Source organism: Lycorma delicatula, chromosome 1, assembly GCF_047948215.1.
Source record: "Lycorma delicatula isolate Av1 chromosome 1, ASM4794821v1, whole genome shotgun sequence".
Taxonomy (NCBI): Eukaryota; Metazoa; Arthropoda; class Insecta; order Hemiptera; family Fulgoridae; genus Lycorma; species Lycorma delicatula.
In genome coordinates this window covers 34780781-34800687 of record NC_134455.1, presented here as the reverse complement: position 1 = coordinate 34800687, position 19907 = coordinate 34780781, and the positions used below count along the sequence as shown (strand labels likewise).

The 19907-nt window shown below is 35.3% G+C and overlaps 1 protein-coding gene and 1 long non-coding RNA gene across 3 annotated transcripts in view; both read left to right on the top strand.

Moving 5' to 3' along the window:
• Positions 1 to 3961, top strand: part of LOC142318084 (uncharacterized) — a 61977-nt gene extending 58016 nt beyond the window's left edge. For both annotated transcript variants that reach the window (XR_012754820.1, XR_012754819.1), the window contains exon 4: positions 3677 to 3961. This is a non-coding gene — a long non-coding RNA (uncharacterized LOC142318084). The remainder of the gene's footprint in view (positions 1 to 3676) is intronic.
• An 8964-nt stretch (positions 3962 to 12925) lies between these two features.
• Positions 12926 to 13741, top strand: LOC142317472 (uncharacterized). The gene has a single exon (XM_075354038.1). The coding sequence runs from the start codon at positions 12926 to 12928 to the stop codon at positions 13739 to 13741; it is 816 nt and encodes a 271-aa protein (XP_075210153.1).
• The last annotated feature ends 6166 nt before the right edge of the window (positions 13742 to 19907 follow it).

Below are 19907 nucleotides of genomic sequence, written 5' to 3'. Positions count from 1 at the left end.
TTAAGCATGTGTTGTAGTCTATAAAAGTACATTAGAATTATTTGCTGTTTTTTTTTTAAAACTGATGTATCAAAGTAGATATGACTATTTTGAAAAAAGTAATAGTAGCTGATTAGTGCTTATAATATGTGAGCACAGTATATTAGCTATTCTTAGCTAATGTAATCGGTAATTAATTAGTACTGGTTAAGATGATTCTGCTGACATCCTGTAATCTTTCAGAGTAGCATCCTGTAAATTAAAGTATCTGCAGCAAGAATGAATTGTCATTGGCTGAAGTCATATTATATCAACAAAATTAAAATTAACACGCATTGCACTTTTAAAGAATGGCGTTGACATTTATATTTTGAGGTTAATGAACGGTAGTTGATACCGCTTAAAATAATTGCTCTTGTAAATACAGTATCTAAGTGTGATGCATTAGTATATTAATAGTTTTTTCTTGTACAAACTAATATTAAAATATCAACGTTTGTGATGAAAAAAATGTGATATTTCAAATCTTATTTACACATCAATAGCTTTGTAATGAGCTTTTAACAAGTTTGAAAATGAGAAAAATGGTGCATTTCCTCAGACCTATTTTTATTTAGATTCATACTGTACATTGCGAGTGTTTCTGATTGTCTTTCGGTGCTCAAGAAATGCTACTCTAAATATTCTTCTTTGTCTGTTACTTTTTCTGTTGAACTAAGACATCTTTATATATTTGGTACTTGGCAAACGCTTAGATATTATATTGCATATATTGTATACTGTATTACACCAGTAGTAAAGAAATGTACAGCTTGGTATTCTTGTACTGATCGCATTTTTGACCTGCTCATTGTTGCTGAACTTTGTGCCACACTTTGTAGCACTGTGTGCCACTTTGTGCCACGCAAAAACTGTGAGAGGATTAAACAAAATGTCCGATAGTGTGAGATTGGAAATGTAAGGTAGATGTGACAACACCTCCTGACCCAACTTTTGAATAGTTTCCTGTGTCTTTTGAGCGGTAGGGGATGGGTGTTATGCATAAGAATTATGCCTTTCAAGAGAGAATCAGGAAGTTTTCTCCTTACTGCAAGTTTCACTTTTTTATTACATCACAATAGTACTTGGTGTTGATTGTATCTTTTTCATTCAAATAATCCCAATAAAAAACCCTTTTTAGTCCAAAACAAGGTTAGCATCACTTTACTGGCTGATGTGCAGTTTTTGAATTTTTCCTGGTGAGCAAACTCCTCTGGTGTTTCCATTCCATTCTCTGATGTTTGGATTCTGGCTAAAAATGATGAATTCAAATTATGCAATCTAAAAAAATTCAAATATGAATTTGGGTGTCTTGGAGTCAGTCGTCTCAGAAACCACTTTGAACATGATTAATTCAGCTTAATGTAGTAATTCAGCTTATAATTATGGAATGGATGATGTTTATACTTCCGTTACAAATTTCAGCAGTTTTCCCAATTATTATGCATTTGTTCTTGCGAATAAGGTATGGAATTTTGTGAAGCATCAGTCAAAACTTCCAAATCTTCCACTGAACACATATCAAGTGAAGCTGACATTTTAAACTAAACAAAAAAGGTTATAATAACTGAAATTCTTTTCAAACAACTAATACACTCTATGTGAGGGATGCCAACTTAAATGTCAATCGGTTTCATTCTTGAAATAGTTTTTCCAGTGTTGGTGTTTGTCTGTTTAATTATTGAACAACCCTTGTACGTAGTATATTTAATTCATACAAGAGATTACTATTAAAAATTAAAAACATGACTGCCGAAAAAAAAAACATTGCTGACAACTTTTTTTCTGGTTAGGTTCCATCATGATTTTGTATTTTATTACCAAATACCTCATTAAAATTTTGAAAACTGGAGGATTGCTTGTGAAGATATAACAACATTTATGAATAACCGTGATCTGTTAGATCGAGAGTGTACCTAATGCGTGTAAAAATTAGTCCTCAACCTACTAACAAATACCCCATTTGAATTTTAAAAACCGGATGATTGTTTGAAGCAATATAAGAGCACCCCATTGCACCTTCCAAAACAGCGCCCCAGAGACATCCAGTTTGTTACCAGTCGATGGTGATGGTTGGTTTAGCCTCGCACAAGATGCTTGCATCACCTCACCAACTGTAGCCTCACACACAGTCCCCACAAGAAGCTCATTATTAAACAGAAATTATTTTATTCTATTTAATGTAAATTTAATTCTGTTATTCTTGTAATAGTATTCAATCAGTTCGTTCGATTCAAACCCAGCTCGCACAGTGATACAGGTTCACAGTTCATTAATTCAATTCATTAAAGTTGGTGCTTCAACCGGCAAATTTCCACTGCTACATATATTTTTATAAGTATACATACACATATGTATACATATTTATATGGCCTATGACACTCCTGGAAACTTAGGAATTTCAGTGCAGGGTCATTGATGTATATCGGTTCAGTCGTCGAGCTGCTGCAGCGGAACATACATACACCCTAAAAACATTCCGTCCCCTTTTGGGCAGTCATGTAAATGATAAAAACAATTATAAAAATTAAATAAAAGGAAGGGATTATTAGTTGATATTTAGCAATAGATTTGTGGCACAAAGCAGACCGATGGTGGTGATGTGCCGGGCGATTGCACATGGCTTCTTCCACAACTCTCCTGCTAAAAGCAGTCCGTTGTCAATTAATTTACAGATTATATAATTTAATTTCTAAGCTTAGATTATTTTATATTTATTTATTAATTTTATTAATAAAATAAAGGGATTATTAGTTAATATTTAGCAGTAATAAGATAAAGCAACACCGACAAATAAGAGCAAGAAGAAACAACATGCTTACATGATTAAACAAACTGCCCATCAAAAAACCAGATTTTTTCTTAAATTTTGTAAACAATAAATAACAACTGTAATAATAATTATAAAATAAATTAATCAGTTTTACTACCGTAATTCATTCATTCAGTATCGTAGCAGCTCTCAAATCACAACTATTTTCGACATAAATAAATCGATATTGAAAATATTATTGATTATCAATTTAGAATCGTAATCAATACATTACGTACACCCTAAAATACATTACACTCCTTTTTGGGCAGTTATGTAAATATGTGCTCAACTTAATAATATCCCAAATAATAGGATTTTTTTCATAACAATTTTAAATATTTGTATATTTTAACAAATGAATGTTGTTGGTGGTAGGTCTTACTAACATCCCAAATTATGGGGTTTTTTCATAACAATTTTAAATAATTTTATGTTTTAGCAAATGAATGTTGTTGGTGGTGGGACCAAAATGCTGTTTAGATTTTTATCTTCAACGGATCAGAATAATTACGTAATTGTAAATTTCTGTTTCAGTTCATTTTTCAACGTACTTGCAGAACTTTTATTTTGTTAATCCATATGTCGATTACGTTAATTTTAAATTTTTTCTCATAAAAGGACTTTTGTAATATTTTACGATAAATATATTCATAATCAATTAGTAGAACTGGCGTATTATACTCGTACTTATAATGAATCATCGTGTCATATTATTTATTTTTTTTCACTCGATTCTTTCATTCTCCTCAAGATGGGTGTAAGAGGTGATAACCATTCGATTTATTTTATTGATAAGAGATTGTTGATCGTTATTATAATATTTTTTGTCTTTTTTTCTTACAGGGAAAAAGGATATCGGATGTGGAAGAACTTTATAAATCGCCAAGACTTATTATAATTAAAATTGTAATATCATAATATATAAGTTTTTTTACTTATGTTATATGCCTGTAATATGATAATGTATCATAGACATAAATATTGTTAGGCTGTTCTTATCAAGGTTTTGCCATGTTTTCCCTTGATGCGATCGGGCAAATGCCGGAACAGTTCATTTAATTTTTCGTGGAATTTAATCTTTGATATTCTTATTTACATTAAAAATAATAAAAATAAATATTTTTTATTTAAAATCTTATTTGTCGTAATCTTTTCCAATACTTGCTGAATGACCGCTTAACATATGACCCGTTAACCATTAAAATTTTAAATTTCACTCGAATATTGCGATACATCTACATATAAATATAAGGCAGTGATAACATAAAATTTTGAACTTATTTAAAGGAGTGGGGTAAGTATCGCCGTTTAAAATTTTTAATTTTTGTAGAGGCATCATAGGATCTACAAATTTGGTACAGTACTTTACGAGTTGTTTGCAGTACTGAGATGTGTTAGTGGTCGTACTAAGGAGCGGGAATATAATTAGTTTAATTGTTATAGAGTCTCTGTAATATATTTCCGTAAACGGATAACTAAAAATTCATGAAGCAGGAAAAATATTTGTCTACATTTGTAATTCTAATAAATTTTATTCCCGGTGTGGCAGAGGGATACGGCCGTACCCCGTCTTTTTTTTCTTATTTAGCTTCCGGGAATTACCGTTCAGATATACTTCAGAGGATGATTTGTACGAGTGTAAATGAAGTGTATTCTTGTACAATCTCATCTTTGAGCGTTCCTGAGATATGTGATTAATTGAAACCCAACCGCCAAAGAACACCGTTATCCACGATCTGGTATTCAAATCCGTATAGAAATAACTGACTTTACTAGAACTTAACCGCAGGAACTCTCGACTTCCAAATCAGCCGATCAGGGAAGACGCGTTCACCGATAGACCAACCCGGGGGTTACGGCCGTACCCCTAAGTAAAATAAATTTATTCTTTGGGGGGTGAATATTAAAAAAAACATTTTTTGGAATTTCACATATCGATCAAAAAAGGTTCAACTTGTGTAAGAAAAGTTTTCGCTAAAGCGTCCCGGTAAAGATTTGAAATTTTATTTCGGTCAAAAACCGTGATCCCTTTTTCCAGTTTTTGCTGCAAACGTTTAATACATTCCCCCACCCTCGAAGGTAGTGCTTGTTGTCTTCCAAGTTTACAGAAAATCGGTCCACGGTTATGAGAACAATCATAAGCCAACATACATACGCACAAACGTCCGACTGACAAAAATAAATTTTTGGACCGGCAACATTGGAATAAAAATATTTTCGTATTATTATTTATAATTTATTTAAAATTTTTTTTCTTAAGGGGGAGGTAATTTTTTTTTAATGTTACTGGCGTCATGCCTGTTCCTGAGGTCACAGTTATTTATCAAACCTGAAATAAATTTTACAGTATCCACTTCGTACCTTCAATTCTGTATTGAATAATTTTTTAATTTTATTCTTCGGTAAATTACAAAAATTATTTCAAAATCATACAAGTACAACTGACCCCTTAACAAGTTACCTTATACTATATCTTTGTTCTCGTAAATGCTAAGCTATGCATCGTATATTTGACAAATTTGATACCTCAGCGGCTTTATAGCATCGATTCGAATTTCCCACCCGGTTTTGCCGAGAGGCTTTAAGGTTAGTTCTTCAACGTGCTTCAATAAAATGGCCCGTCTGAAAGTCGATGAAGAAAAAAAAAGAGTACAATTATTGGACAATATTAAGTGTTGGCTCCTTCTAATGACGATTAGGCCACATCATTTACCATCAGGTTAAGGCTCTCACACGGTATCAAAAAAGGACAATGATTGATGTTTATAATCTTTGCTTCCACCCTCGCATGTTCTCCTTTCATATTCGCCCCGTATCTTATGTTTTCCAAAGGCAATCCCAGGTTTTCTAGTTCTCGAAGTAAGACATTGAAAGGTTGTTGGCTTACGATCTATCGATCGGAAGAAAGCCCAAAAAATGTTCGTGAATGTTGATATCATCTTGTTCAGTCGACACATCTTATAATGAAGGTCATTTGTTCCGCTTTACTCAAGTCAGGTGTGCGATCTAATATAACTAATATTTTTATTTTTTCACTTCATCTAATATGTGACTTTTGACGTATATGCAATTAGGTGAATGAACTCATTTTGAATGGTTTTATTTAAGTATGTGGGTTATTTTATGCTGTTCGTTCAAAGCCCTCCTCACATGCTCCTCCATGAGGATTAAATTCACCTAATAGTCGGAGCAGCTTTAAAAAGATTCCATTACCGTGTTCAAACAAATTTTCGTTGCTACCTGTAAATGCCAAGCAGCTTTTTCATAAAGTTGACGATCGACACCGCAAGTTGAAAAATGGCGATCCGATGATGGGTTTCTGTATACCAAAATCATTGAGAAGTAGCATTTATTGTTTGCGAATTTTTTAAACGAATACTCGATTCAAGCCAAGTTTTCTTTTGGGCTTCAAAATGTTTTTTGTTGTTTCTTGATTTTTGAGGGTTTGAACTGTACGTCGCTAATCTCTACAACCATATTTTGCTAAAGAAGAAGATGTAGCTGAAGCAGAAAAGCGAGTCTTTGGGTACAGAATACTTCAACCGATTTCTGTGAATTTTGTCTCCGTTGCTGAGATATCTTGTACAGTTGTTTGAAGTGAACCTACGTCCGCCGGTATCAGTAGGGAAATCAAAGTTGTACATCGGGGACGCTGGACCTGTTTTCGAAAGACAAATCCTTTCTGCATCAGAAATACACTCAGGCCATAGTCCTGAAACCGGTTTAGTTCCATAAAATTATGCCGATTTATGTAGGGAATATGAATTAATCATTAAAATTAAGGATAAAATGAATAGTTACATCGACCGAGGAAAAAATGAATAATATACGTTTATTAACCCGCAGCTGCAGCATTCAAAATGAGTTTAGTGTTAGTCAGTATTTAGCCCGTCAATCCAAATGATTACTTAAAACAAGTGGAATTTTGCCACAAATCGGCAAAAAGAAACCCAGTCACGTAATTGATGAAAATGTGATTAAATGTGTCCAAGATTTTTACCAGAATGATGAGCACAGCCGAGTAATGCCAGGCAAGAAGGATTGTGTGTCTGTAAGACAAGCTGATGGGAAGAAAATTAATATTCAAAAAAGTTTACCTTATGTAACTTAAAAAAATTGAACACAGCCTTCAAAGAAAAATATTTAAAAATGTTTTTTAATCGGCTGATTTAAGGCCTAAATTTTGTGTTCAGGCTGGTGGGTCAGGTACTCTGTTTGTTTGTGTGTGTGTCACCCACCAAAATGTAAAACTCGTTTTATCTGATCTAATAATGAAATTTATTATAAAATTCTCCTTTCAACTGTGATGTGTGATATAGAAATGTTCCAACAAGTCAGAAATATATTCTGAAAGTCCGGGTGACCTCTGAATCAGAAACATTTACGTTAGTATCGGTACATAAGAACATTAGTGTTTCTGATTGCTTTATAGGTTTACCAAAGTAAAAATGTAAAAATTTTATCTGCTGCGTGTACGATGGCAAATGGTGGTTAGATGAAGACATTGAAGTCAAAATACGTAAAAATGAGGAATATAGAATATACTTTTTTCAAGGTCCTGGTACTTTATTCAAGAAATCATTGAGGGATAATCAAACGTGCAAACAATATTTAGATTCCCACACCTTCAGAGATTTTTTATCGACTACTGGAAGAGTACACAACATTACACCAAAGATGAAGGAAGACACCAGTTCTACTCGATAAAAAATGGCAGCAGCACTAAGTTTTGTTAGTTAAGTTTGTTATCAAAAAGTGAAAGATTTATTCATAACTTCCATTAGCAGGAGTAAAAAAAGGTAAAAATGGATTGAACAACTTTTTAATGTATTTGAATCTTTATCGTTGAGTAATTATTATTTATCATTCTGTAACTGACTATTTATTAATTATTATCAACATATTTAGGTTAGAAGGAACAGTGTTTTTAGCGGTATTGTTGGCTTCATTACTCGTCAACCCCATTGAGTAACAAAATAAATATTATATGGTTTTAAGTACTTACTTCTGTAAATTTCAGATTTTTCCACCAGTCCCACATGTGGTTTTTGGGCTCCAAACATGAGACATTTTCAAAATTTTACGATTTGGTGATAATTGTTTTTAATGAAGGACAGTCGGTTACATTCCAATTTTTTTTATTAGTACTACTACTACCTAAGCGTTAAAAGGTAAAAAACAGGTCTGTTACCTTAATACCTTCATTATTTATTTTGGGCCCAAAATTTGAGAAAACAATATGTAAACGTAACTTCAGTAAACATTACAAGATTTGGTTATCTAACAAAATGAATTCTGAGTACACTAAGATGAACTTCCGTATTCATTCTTTCCAAAAAGCTTTCTTTGATCCTCGGTAAGACGTAAATTAAGAATGCTGCAGCTCGTGGAAAAAGTAATGAAAATGACTGTTTCTTCCTGTTGGCGAGTTAAAAATATTCTACTACTCAAGAAAAATTTTTTAGGGGATTCACAAAATGAATTTAACATACCCTTTTCTTATAATGAGCTAAGGTATGCCTTGAGTAGTTCTCATGACACTTCCCCTGGAAATGATAATATCAGGCTCAGTGTGTTATCATACCTCCTAGATAGTGCTGTACTATTACATCTTTCGTGTGTCTATAGTAGAATATTCTATGACCATGTGTTTACAGATCCTTGGTCAGAGGCACTGGTAATCCCCATACTGAAACCTGGTAAAGATAAATCATGCTCCACAAGTTATCATCCTGTTTCCTTGACCAGTACTCTATGTAAGGTGATGGAATGAATGGTAAATTGACATCTAGTGTGGTACCTTGAGAGAAACGTCTTAATTACCCCAGAACAATGTGGTTCTCGCCAGGGCAGATCATCTATTGATTACATAGTTACCCTGGAAGCTGTTATTCAAAATGCCTTTTTACTTCGCCTATACCTGGTTGCTGTATTTTTTTATTTACAAAAGGCATACAACACGGCATGGTGGAACGGAATCCTAAATACACTTCATGAATGGGGTATACAAGGTAATCTTACATTTATCTGGGGTTTCCTCAGTAGTCTGTCCTTTCGATCTGGAGTTGGTTGGTATCTGAAAGTTTCAAACTGAAAAATTGAGTATCCCAGTCGTTAGTGTTACTTTGTTTGGCATAGCCATAAATAATATTACAAACTGCGTGCGAAAACCTGTTATGTGTTCTTTATTTGTAGATTATTTTTCTAATCACGAAGCATGTAGAACGATAGCTACAGGTGATGAGAGACTTCTATAAAACACAATAAACTGCTTAGAATAGTGGTGCGAATCTATGGATTCACGTTTATTCTGGAAAAGTAAAGTGCATTTGCTTTTCACAGTTGAGGGAACATGTTGACCCTCAACTATATTTACATGGTGAACAATTTGAAGAATATATGCGGGTTTGACCAACATCTTATATGGGTAACACATTTGAAGGAGCTGAAGGTAGAATGACAAAATGTTAGACATGGTGAAAGTTCTGCCTAATATTCATTGGGGAGCTGATCATACATGTGTGTTGCATTTCAATTGAGCTCTGATCCATTCCCCGTTAGACTACATATGTGTAGCTTATTCATCGGCGTGGGCCATTGCTCTAAAGATGCTTGATGCAGTCCATCATTTATTTAGCCATAGTGCTACAGGTGCGTTTGGGTCAAGCCTTGTGGTAAGGTTGCTGGTGGATAGTGTTAAGCCATCTCTTTGTAATAGACAGAAGCAAATGATGTTCCTATGTGGGAGGCATTAAAGTGCAACCAAGTCATCCAATCTTTATTGTGGTATTCTCAAACCAGGATGTAAATTGTTACAACGTAGATCTACTGTTCTGCTAGGCATCAGAGCTCAGCACCTTTTCTCAGTTGTAAAGAAAAGAAGGCCCTTGGTGATCTTCTCTTGTTAATAGTTGCTTTGATCTTTGCCAGTATAATAAAAAGAACATAAATCCAATTATTTTGTGAAACAAATTTTATAATATTATAATTACCCTGAATCCTGATGTTAAAGTTTTTATTGATGGTTCTAAAATCGTTAATTCTGTGTGTTGTGCTTTTGTGGTTGACAACAGAACACACATATTTGCCTCCCATTATTTCTTGAATGCCTTACAGGCAATTCATGATGTGTACTCCTAATAACCCTGTTGTCTGTGAGATTCATTGTATTTCGCAAATGAACCACCGTAATGTAACTGTGAGCTTCTATTGGATCTCCAACCATATTGAGATTTCAGGCAATGAGCACGCTGATAGTGCAGCAAAGTAGGCTTTTTTCCAGCTTCCTTTCACCAATTGTGTCGCGTCCAATGATCTTTTCTGTTTACTGAATTGGGTGGTTTATGATGAATGGAATGCTACCAGGAACAATAAAAATTCAGCAAATTAAGAAAACTATGTTACCAAGGAGCTTCTCCTGCAGAAATAACCATTGAGAGGAGGTTATTATCTGCTGTTTGCCAATAGGGCACTCTAGGCTCGCTCATGCATATATGATGACTCAAAAGATGCACAAGTTTGTGCTCGCTACTACTACAAACTAACAGTGCACCACATCCTTATGATTGTATTGCATTACGTAGCATTTCATCCCAAGTTTAAACTAGGGGCTAACATACTACTGTAGGGGATAATGAAATGTTTTCTTATGTTTTACGATTTGTTAGGGCACTTCATTTGTATTTAAATTTCTGCAGTGTGTTTCAACAGTTCGTGCTATTTACAAGCAGGTAATATATTAATTGCGATATATAATACGATGTGTCTTTGTGTTTTTATTTCACTTTTAGTATGCGTTATAGTTTTTTTACTTTGAAGATGTGTTTTTGCGTTGGTGGGCTTTAATTTTTAAATGTATTTTTTACAACAAATATATCATGTCCGGACGACGATAACACGAAAGCTTTTTTGCCCAGAAAATCCAAAATCTCTTATCTAGAAGGGAAAGTAAAAAAGCTTAAACCCCAAATAATCATATTGTAAAATGTATTAGGAATAATATTAAAAATGATGGAGAGGATTTAAGGGGAATGTGTGAAATTAAATGTAATGAATGTAATAAAATTTATATTGATAAAACTAACAATTTAAAAAAAAACATTGTAAGCGTAAGTATTACTGATTATAAAAATAATTTTAAAAAATTTGAAATTTTTTACAACAGTAAAAAATGAGTATGCTTGAAAAATATTATATTTATAAATTTAAACAAAAGTGTGAAATAAGTAATCAACAGATCGTTGTTGAAGATGATGTTTTAATTGAAGATATAGTGGATTGTAGCAGTTGGCAAATGTTTATGAACGTAGCTGTATGAAGTTTTAAAAGTACATCATTCCGGTACAGTTAGTTACAATGGCGCTGTGTTTACGAGGTTTGTGGTGTCGGAGTGTTTATGTTTTTTAAGCTTTTATTTCTTTTTGGTTTTTGTTGATTTAAATGTAGAATTACGTACCTATTGATGATACGAGATCTCGCGAAAGTCGAATATTTCTATTACTTTTTTCTCTGTTCATGGAGTTTGGTGGTAAGTTTGATATGTATATTTATATAAGATAATCTATCCGTTCCTGATATATATTTATAAGAAGTCTACACCAAAATACGTATAACATTAAGTTTACATTACATAAATATGCTCTAAGGCAGTTGTAACGATATTAATTAGTTTATGAACGATTTTCCATCTCCCACTAAAAAATAAGGCCACCATTTTCTTCACTGATTTGGATTTTCAAACAGTAACGGCAGCCTCCTCATTTTCAAACACTTTTGTGGGCGTTTTTCGCCCACAAAAAAAAAAAAAACTTTGTTCTGAGCCTTGGTCAGGCTGGTATAATCATACAGCCAAATTTTGTTACTCAATACTGTTCACATTTGTTGAGTTCGACACAAAATGCCATATTGGTAGGTCGTGTTTTTAGTCGGCTCTGAATGGATAAAGGATAAAAGAAGAGACAGACTTATAGGCCACTACTAAGGGCGGTTAAAGTGCTTACGATCTCAGTTGAAGGTAAAGCTATAGAAGGCAAGCCTGGACAAGCCCATATTAAAAAGTTGACAGTTGTACTGTGGTTATCAAAGCAGCTGGAAAATCCTATTCTGATTTACTTAAAACGATGAAGTCGGCAGTAATAAGCGAAGATGCAAAAGAGGTCATCTCCTTACGTAAGGGCAGGAATGAAGAACTCCACGTGAGAATTCAGGGAGCGCAGAAAGCTGCACAGTTTACAAGTAACCTACGATATAAGGCGGCAGATCTGCATGTTGACCTGCGTACAAGAGCGGGAAGGCGCACAATAGTTCACATCAGGGATGTAGAATATGACACCACTGAGACAGAAATTCTTGCTGCAATTACTGCAAGAGTAGGTACTGATGAGGACATCAAGATATCGCCAATTAGAAAAGGTTACGCCGAGACGCAGAACATTACAGTAATCACAACGTATAGGGCCGCCTGTAAACTCGTAGAGGATAGGATACGAATAGGATGGGTCAACTGCCGGGCTTTTATCCGAGACGATGGGGGTAGGTGTTTTAGATGTTGGGGCACCGGACATCGGCGGCAGGAATGCAAGGGGCCAGATAGGAGGGACCTCTGCTTTAACTGTGGAGGGCGAGGTCATATGATTGCCGAATGCAAAGAACCAAAGAGTTGTCTCGACTGCGGTAGCGGTGAACTCAGGACTGGTGCTTGGGCGTGCTCTGACAAGCATGATTAAGCTTCTCCTAGCCAACGTGAACAGAAGCGTGCTATCGCATGATTTGCTGTATAGACTTGCTATTGAGTGTGATGTAGACTTGTTGGCAATCACTGAACCCAACATACATGAGTCGGCAAAGTCCGGATGGATGGCGGATACTGTGGGTGACGCCATTATTAGGAACGTCAGTAATAGGGTGGCTCTGAGTTTCAAGGAGAGAGCAGAGGGAGTCATAGTGACTGAACTGGAGTCTACAATAATTGTAACAGCGTTTGTCTCGCCCAACATCACGATTGCGGATTATGACAGGTTTTTAGACAGTATATATCGAATTCTGTCCAGACAGAGCAAGAAATTCGTGTTGTTGGGTGATTTCAACTGTAAGATGACTTTTGCTGGTTGCTCCGGCAGTAATAGGAGAGGAGAGCTAATTGAAGAACTGATGGAATCCCTCGGAGGTCGCTGTTTAAATGATGGTACTCCAACTTACGAGGCTCGGGGCCACTACTCTGTTTTAGATCTGGTCATTGCTGATAATAGATGGTCAATGGATCAGCTAGAGCTAACAGTGATGGATAACGATATTTCCAGTGATCACCTTCCGCTACATCTGATCATAAAGGAAGGCAATGACTTTGTAGTTGAAAGACCTTTTGTTACAAGACCTACAGCCCGTCAGGTTGACAAAATACTTGATAAAGTAGCTCAAAGGCTACGTAATATGATTGAGTTGACGCCAGATACTCTTACCTCGGTAATACAGCAAGAAATGGATAAGGAATTAAGGGCCATTGGGGGCAGACGACAAGTCTACTGGTGGTCAAATGAGATAGCACGCTTACGCGATAATTTACAGCAGGCTAGGAGAAGGAAACAAAGACTGAGGATCAGAGGTGGTTCTGAGTTTGATACTGCAGCCAAACTATATATAGAGGCTAGACGCCACTTGAACAGGGCCATTAAGAGATCAAAAAGGGATCATTGGTTCAAACTCTGTGAGGAATTGGACAATGATCCCTGGGGCCAAGCCTACAAGATAGTTACTAATAGGTTTAGCAGGCGTCTGCCTGTGTTGAGTGAACGGCAGGCTATGGCACAGTTTGACGAATTATTTCAATGTCCAGCAGATGCAACTGACATCTTGCCTGAATATGAGCTGAGGAGGTTTACCCCTGCTGAGCTAAGTAACGCTATCGGATAACTCGTTAATAAAAAGAGCCCCGGCACTGATAGAATCCCTGCTGCAATACTCAAAGGCCTTGTAAAACAGCTTCCCTGGGAGATGACTGATATAGCTAATTATGGCTTGGAGAATGATTCATTCCCGCGATGTTAGAGGGAGGCCAGGGTGGTCTTCCTCCCTAAAGGCGGTGATGATCAAGGTCTGTCTCGATTTAGACCGCTGAGTCTCTTAAATAACTTGGGCAAAGCGGTAAAGAAGATGCTCGCCAACAGAATTGTATGCGAAATTGAAGAAGGCGTGGGTATAAGCGTCAATCAATTCGGGTTCTGGAAGGGACGCACCAACCGTGTTGGCAGCGAAGAAAGTAACTACTTAGATAGCAGATGTCAGAAGAGGTGCTTGGAGAACAAGAGGGATTCCGTTACTTGTCTCCCTAGACGTTAAGAAAGCTTTTGGCTCCATCAAATGGAGTCATATTCACAGTGCATTATTGGCTAAGAACGTAAGCCCATATCTTAGGAGACAGGTGAGGAGTCGAGGTCATTGCGTATGCAGATGACCTGGTGATCCTTGCGCGAGTGATAGACATGCACTGGAAGTACAAAATAAGGCCAATTTGGCATTACAGATGATAGAAAACTGGCTATGTAATAAAAATTTAGTGCTGAACATTGATAAATGCAAATTTATCACTTTCACTGGAAGAAGGATCATTGATCGGCTGGATATCAGGATCAATGGTGAACCAATAGCAGAAACTGATAAGCTGAAGTACCTAGGCGTCCTTTCAGAGGAACGGTTCCTTCACCGAACATATAAACGAAGTTTGTAACAGGGCTGACAGAATGATAAAATCTTTAAATATCATTATGACGAACCAAAGAGCGCCTAAGCCGTCAAAGAGAAGGGTCATAGCGTCTTCGGTAATATCGTCCGTGCTTTATGCGGTGCCGGTTTGGTGGATTTCAGTGCAAGTAAAGAAAAACCTGGCACGTATGATCAGGACCCATAGGAGACTGTTGCTTGGAGTGATTTCTGCATATAGGACGGTCTCCTATGAGGCTTTGTGTGTGCTCGCTGGAGTCCCACCGATTGATTTATTGGCACTTTTAAGAGTTGAAAGAGACCAGGGAGTTGGAATTCACGAATCAAGGCAGCGGCTAATGGCAAAGTGGCAGGATAGGTGGAATGAGAATGGCCCTGGAGGTAGAACAAAGAGACTCATCCCCGATATTAAAAGCTGGATATATAGGAAGCATGAGGAAGTGAATTTTCACCTGTCACAATACTTTACAGGGCATGGCAACTTTAATTTTTACTTGCACAGAATCGGTAGAAGAGCTTCGACGGAATGTATGTATTGCAATCGCGAAGATGATGTTGAGCACACATTTACTGACTGCCATAAATGGATAGAAGAATTAGTAGACATCGATCTATCATCTGATGGTAACGGCAGATTAATTAATCACATGTTGCAGAGTGAAGATGGAAGAGGGTTGATTCAGCTATTAAGAAAATATTAACGCAGAAAAATGAGGACGAGAGGAGATTGGGGTTCTGATCTTAGTATAGGGAAGGGCGGGTAGCCCCAGTGGTGAGGACTGGCATGCTGAGGTGTGCCAGTTTCGATGAGCCACTGGGGACTCCAAGGGTTTTCTTGATTGGAAAGATCAAAGAAAAGACCCGATCGTCACGTCAAGACAATCACGGTATGGCGTGGCGATATATATAGATGGGCATATCAATAGACTCAAAAGAACTGATCGGTGGGTCGACCTGCCATGCCGGACATACAGCCGGTAGGTGGGAAGGCCCATTTGAGTACAACAGGCACTCCCCTGGGTGGCGCAATACCAACCAGTCGGACCGGCGCAGGGGAGGAGAGTCAAAAAAAAAAAAAAAAATTGCGGACCTCACAAACAGTCTATCCTCGGCCTTATTCATGAAGGAGAACTCTACGTCATCTTCTGCATTCGCAACTAACCAGGCTGATTGTTTTCGGTAGGTGTCCCTAACTTAATCATATACTAACGAATTTTAGAGCTATAAGATACGAATGGAAATATTAGCGTTAAAAATTGGTGAGTCGGTCGACGAAATAAATATACCCTTTACATTCAACTAATTGTCGCACGCATTAAAAAAAAACTCCCATGACAGTTCCCCTGGTCCGGATAACATTATTTTCAGCATAATTTCAAACCTTCACAATTCGGCCCTTCGTCATCTATTGCGTATATATAATGATTTTTTCTTCGCGCAGGTCACCCCATCAATCTGGTCGGAAGCAATTGTCGTACCAATACTTATACGTGGTAGAAACAAAGCGTGCTCTTCCGACTACCGACCTATCTCCTTGACGAGCGTTTCAACCGAGAAAACAAAATGAATAGTCTTTTCTTGTCTAGGAGACCCTTTCACTCCACAGTCCTTCTCCATTGAGAGAGCCAATTGCTATCTGTCCTGACGTTACATTTTTAGATTCAACAGTTGTCTTACGTGGTTCAACACATAAAACAACTAAACGCGAGATGTTTAAAAATTCTAAATATGCTACGAATCCTTAGCAACACCAAGTGGACAGCAACCGATCATATATGTTACGTTTTTATTATTCTTTAGTTTGGTCACGTTTGGATTATGGTTGTATCACCTACTCTTCAGTGCGTTATTATTCTTTATGTGCTTGTCATATAAACCTTGTCATATAAACTTGTCATATAAAGTGGTGGTTTACACCATTGTGTAAACCACCACTGTTGGTCGATATTCCCGCAGTACACACAATTGCATAAAATTTCACCGTGTTCACAGTTTGTATGTATTAAACAGTCTATTACCTGCTCGTTGATCATTTAATGTGCTTAAAATACTGGATGCTGTACACCACTCTTTTCTTCATCTTGCCACTGGTGTGTTTAGTTCAAGCTTTTTTTTTTTTACGTCGGAGGAGGGAAAATCTGTAACCAGACACCCAGTAGTACGGGCTGCTGGGTGTGAGGGGTTTCTTGCCGAAGCAGTTAAGTGAAAGGGCAACTAGCTAAAATAAATACAATTTTTAACATGTCAGATGTTCTTAAGTTAGCTGAAGAGGAATTTCATAAAGTGTCTGAAGCTGAGTGGACCAATGTCTGCGAGCATGTTCTCAACATAGAAAAAAAAGATGAACATTTATATGATGTGCTTGTCGACAATTCTGTGATAAATGTGAATTCAGAATCGGACAAGAGCTCTTTATAATTTACCGACGGCAACTTTGGAATTTGCGAGCTACAACAATAAAGTGAGAAGAAAAAATTATTTAAGTACTTTAAAATAATAATATTAATTGGGATACTAGCTAGTTTTAATTAAATAGCATCGTATGTATATTTTTGGTTGACAGTGTTAACAGTCGGCCTAGTACATGCCAAATGTTTGCTGAATGCTAGTAGTTTTTTGTGCCAACTTACATGTCAAAAGTTCTAACCTTTCGTCGTCTGATTGTCATCTGATGGTCGCTCTCGTTTGTTTAAATTTCTGAAATTACCAATCACTTGTTTTATTAATTCTTTTCTAAGTATACGTTGTCGCAAATTTCTTTTGCCTTGATTCAAATTGTAAAGTAGAAACGCATTCATAATACCAGTTTCTAACATCCAGAAAAACACTTTTCTCCACAACTTCAATGATTTTCTGGTAAACGTGTTTGATGAAATGTAATGGTCAGAAATGTTGACTTCTCCCATCGATTTGTTATATTTACATGCCACTGTTGGTTTTTCTACATTTTGTGTTACTCCATTTTTCATCATACACCTAACTGTTTTGGTGGTGTTGCTGTATAGCATTCCCAACATTGTGACGTCATTACAGTCTTTCCAAAAAAAAGGAAATATTTATTTTCTTTCCTAAACATGATAATCTCACCTTTTTTTAATTTCACCATATTAATGTTTTTCTTCTTATCTTATCCATTTTTATTATTTGTCCTCCTTGGCCGTACCTGGTCTGGTAAGCCCTTTCTATTTCTCATTATCATTCCAGTTAAGTGTACTTTCATATGAAGTACCTTGGCCAGATCTAAATTGATGTACCATCAATAAGTGAACACATGAAGTCCCTCTATGTAACCATATATTTGTTTTAATTTATTTACAAGATTCAAGACTACACGGGTTATGACAACTAAGTCTTATCCCATGCCAGGATAGCGTTCCATATGATCTGTAGTCACCTTTCCAAAGTACGGTTCTAAGGCACAAATGTACCCTGTACTAGCTTCAGAAAGTACAAATATTTTTATCTCCCCATTTCATTCGCTTGCCCTTTTTGTATAATTTAAACAAAATTTAATTTTTAAAGCTCACTGTGCTATCATCGATACTCATTTTTTTATTAGGTAAATAAAACTCTCTAAATGTTTCATCTAGGTGCAAATCAACATTTCTTACTTCTCCAGAGCTTTGAATTCAGGGAGTGATACGTCTTTCCATTTCCACCACATAAATTTTTTTCTTAAAAGAGTGTTTTTTTAAAATTATTTTCTTTAGCGTATCTATTAATCTCTTTAATTATTTCTGATAATAGTTCATCTGTGAAAAAACCGGAAAATAATCTATAGGTGTTGTGCGATTTTGACTGGCTGGAAGTTTATAACCTCTATTATTTAACCGTTTAAATTTTTTAAAATCAGTATCATTTATTGATTATTCTCGCCAACCATTTTCATTCCTGTCACCTTCACTTGCTGCTTTCTCAGTCACACTTTCATCTCTCACTTGTACATCAGTATCACTTGATTCCTCTTCTAAATCTGCACTGTTATTATTTTCCTCGTAGCCAGCTTCTTCAATGACAATATTTTCAAAAAGTTCTTGTACATTACAATCTATTCCACTTTTGTGATTTAAATCGCATTACTTTCAATGTTATTTTTGTCCGCTTCTTACAATAATTCTCTAATATCATCTGATTCTAAATTGTCATGATCACCTATTATAACAGATTAAAAAATCTGATGTGAACACAACATGAGTTCCTGGTACGCCTATTAAATTACATATACATATTTTTTGGTGCACTTCATTTAAACTTATTTCATTTGAAAGTGAAATACGATCCTTCAATTTTTTAATATAGTGGACAGTTACACAACTGCTGAAATATTAGTTTTTATTAATATCAAGTATTTATACTATTATTAATTTAACAATCTTACTTGAAAGATTAGGTTGGAGTAAAAGTCCCTTTATTACTTGTATTACTCAGATCAGTGTTATTGTATCTTTGTGAGTTGCTGATTAAGAAAAGGTTCAGAGTTCTGGTGTATCGTTTAAATAAAAGTTAATAATAATTAAACTATTCTGTTTAGTGACGCCTGTATACTGGTCACAAATGTTAGTTTCGACCTTATGGTGTAAAATATTTAGTTTTTATTATTGGATTATTTGGTGAATAATCAAAAACAAAAAAGAAACTATCATACAGGAAAAAGAAAGATAACATGAAGAAATATATCTCAAAAAACAAGATGATGAATATGAAGAGGAAGAAAATCTTAAAACCAAAGAAAGAATAAAAATATTAAGAGAAGATAATAAATATAAAGAGGAAGAAAATGTTAAGACTAAGGAAATAATAAAGAGATTAAAAGAATGTAGATTAAGATGAATAGTTTCATGATTTGAAAAGTAGAGAGTGTGTACACAAATTAAGATCAGAAGAATTATATAAAACCAAAGAGCAAAACTCCGACTTAGGGAGAATATTGTCTGACAATATCAGAGGAGTAATTTTTTAGCAATTTATTAAAGATCGGGCATGTATGCTTCAGTGTATATGTTGTTCTTGTGAGGATCTTTTTTTCAATCTCTCTGTAATTAAATTTAATATAGATAAACTTTAACAGAAATTCTAGAGTAATTAAATAAAATTAAACTAGAAAATACAAAAATAATACAATTCTAAATTATAATTTTCAATTAATTTTTAAATAATCAGATGTTTCACCACATCTGTTACAAATACACATATATAATAATGCATTTTAAATTACATATACAGATTTTTAAAAGTACATAAAATTTTATTTCACTAATAATTTCTGATTTCTTTTCATATATTTTTTTTATTGTTATTATTGAATTTTTATTTATTATAAGAATGTTTTTACAATCACTGATTAATAATGATTAATAAA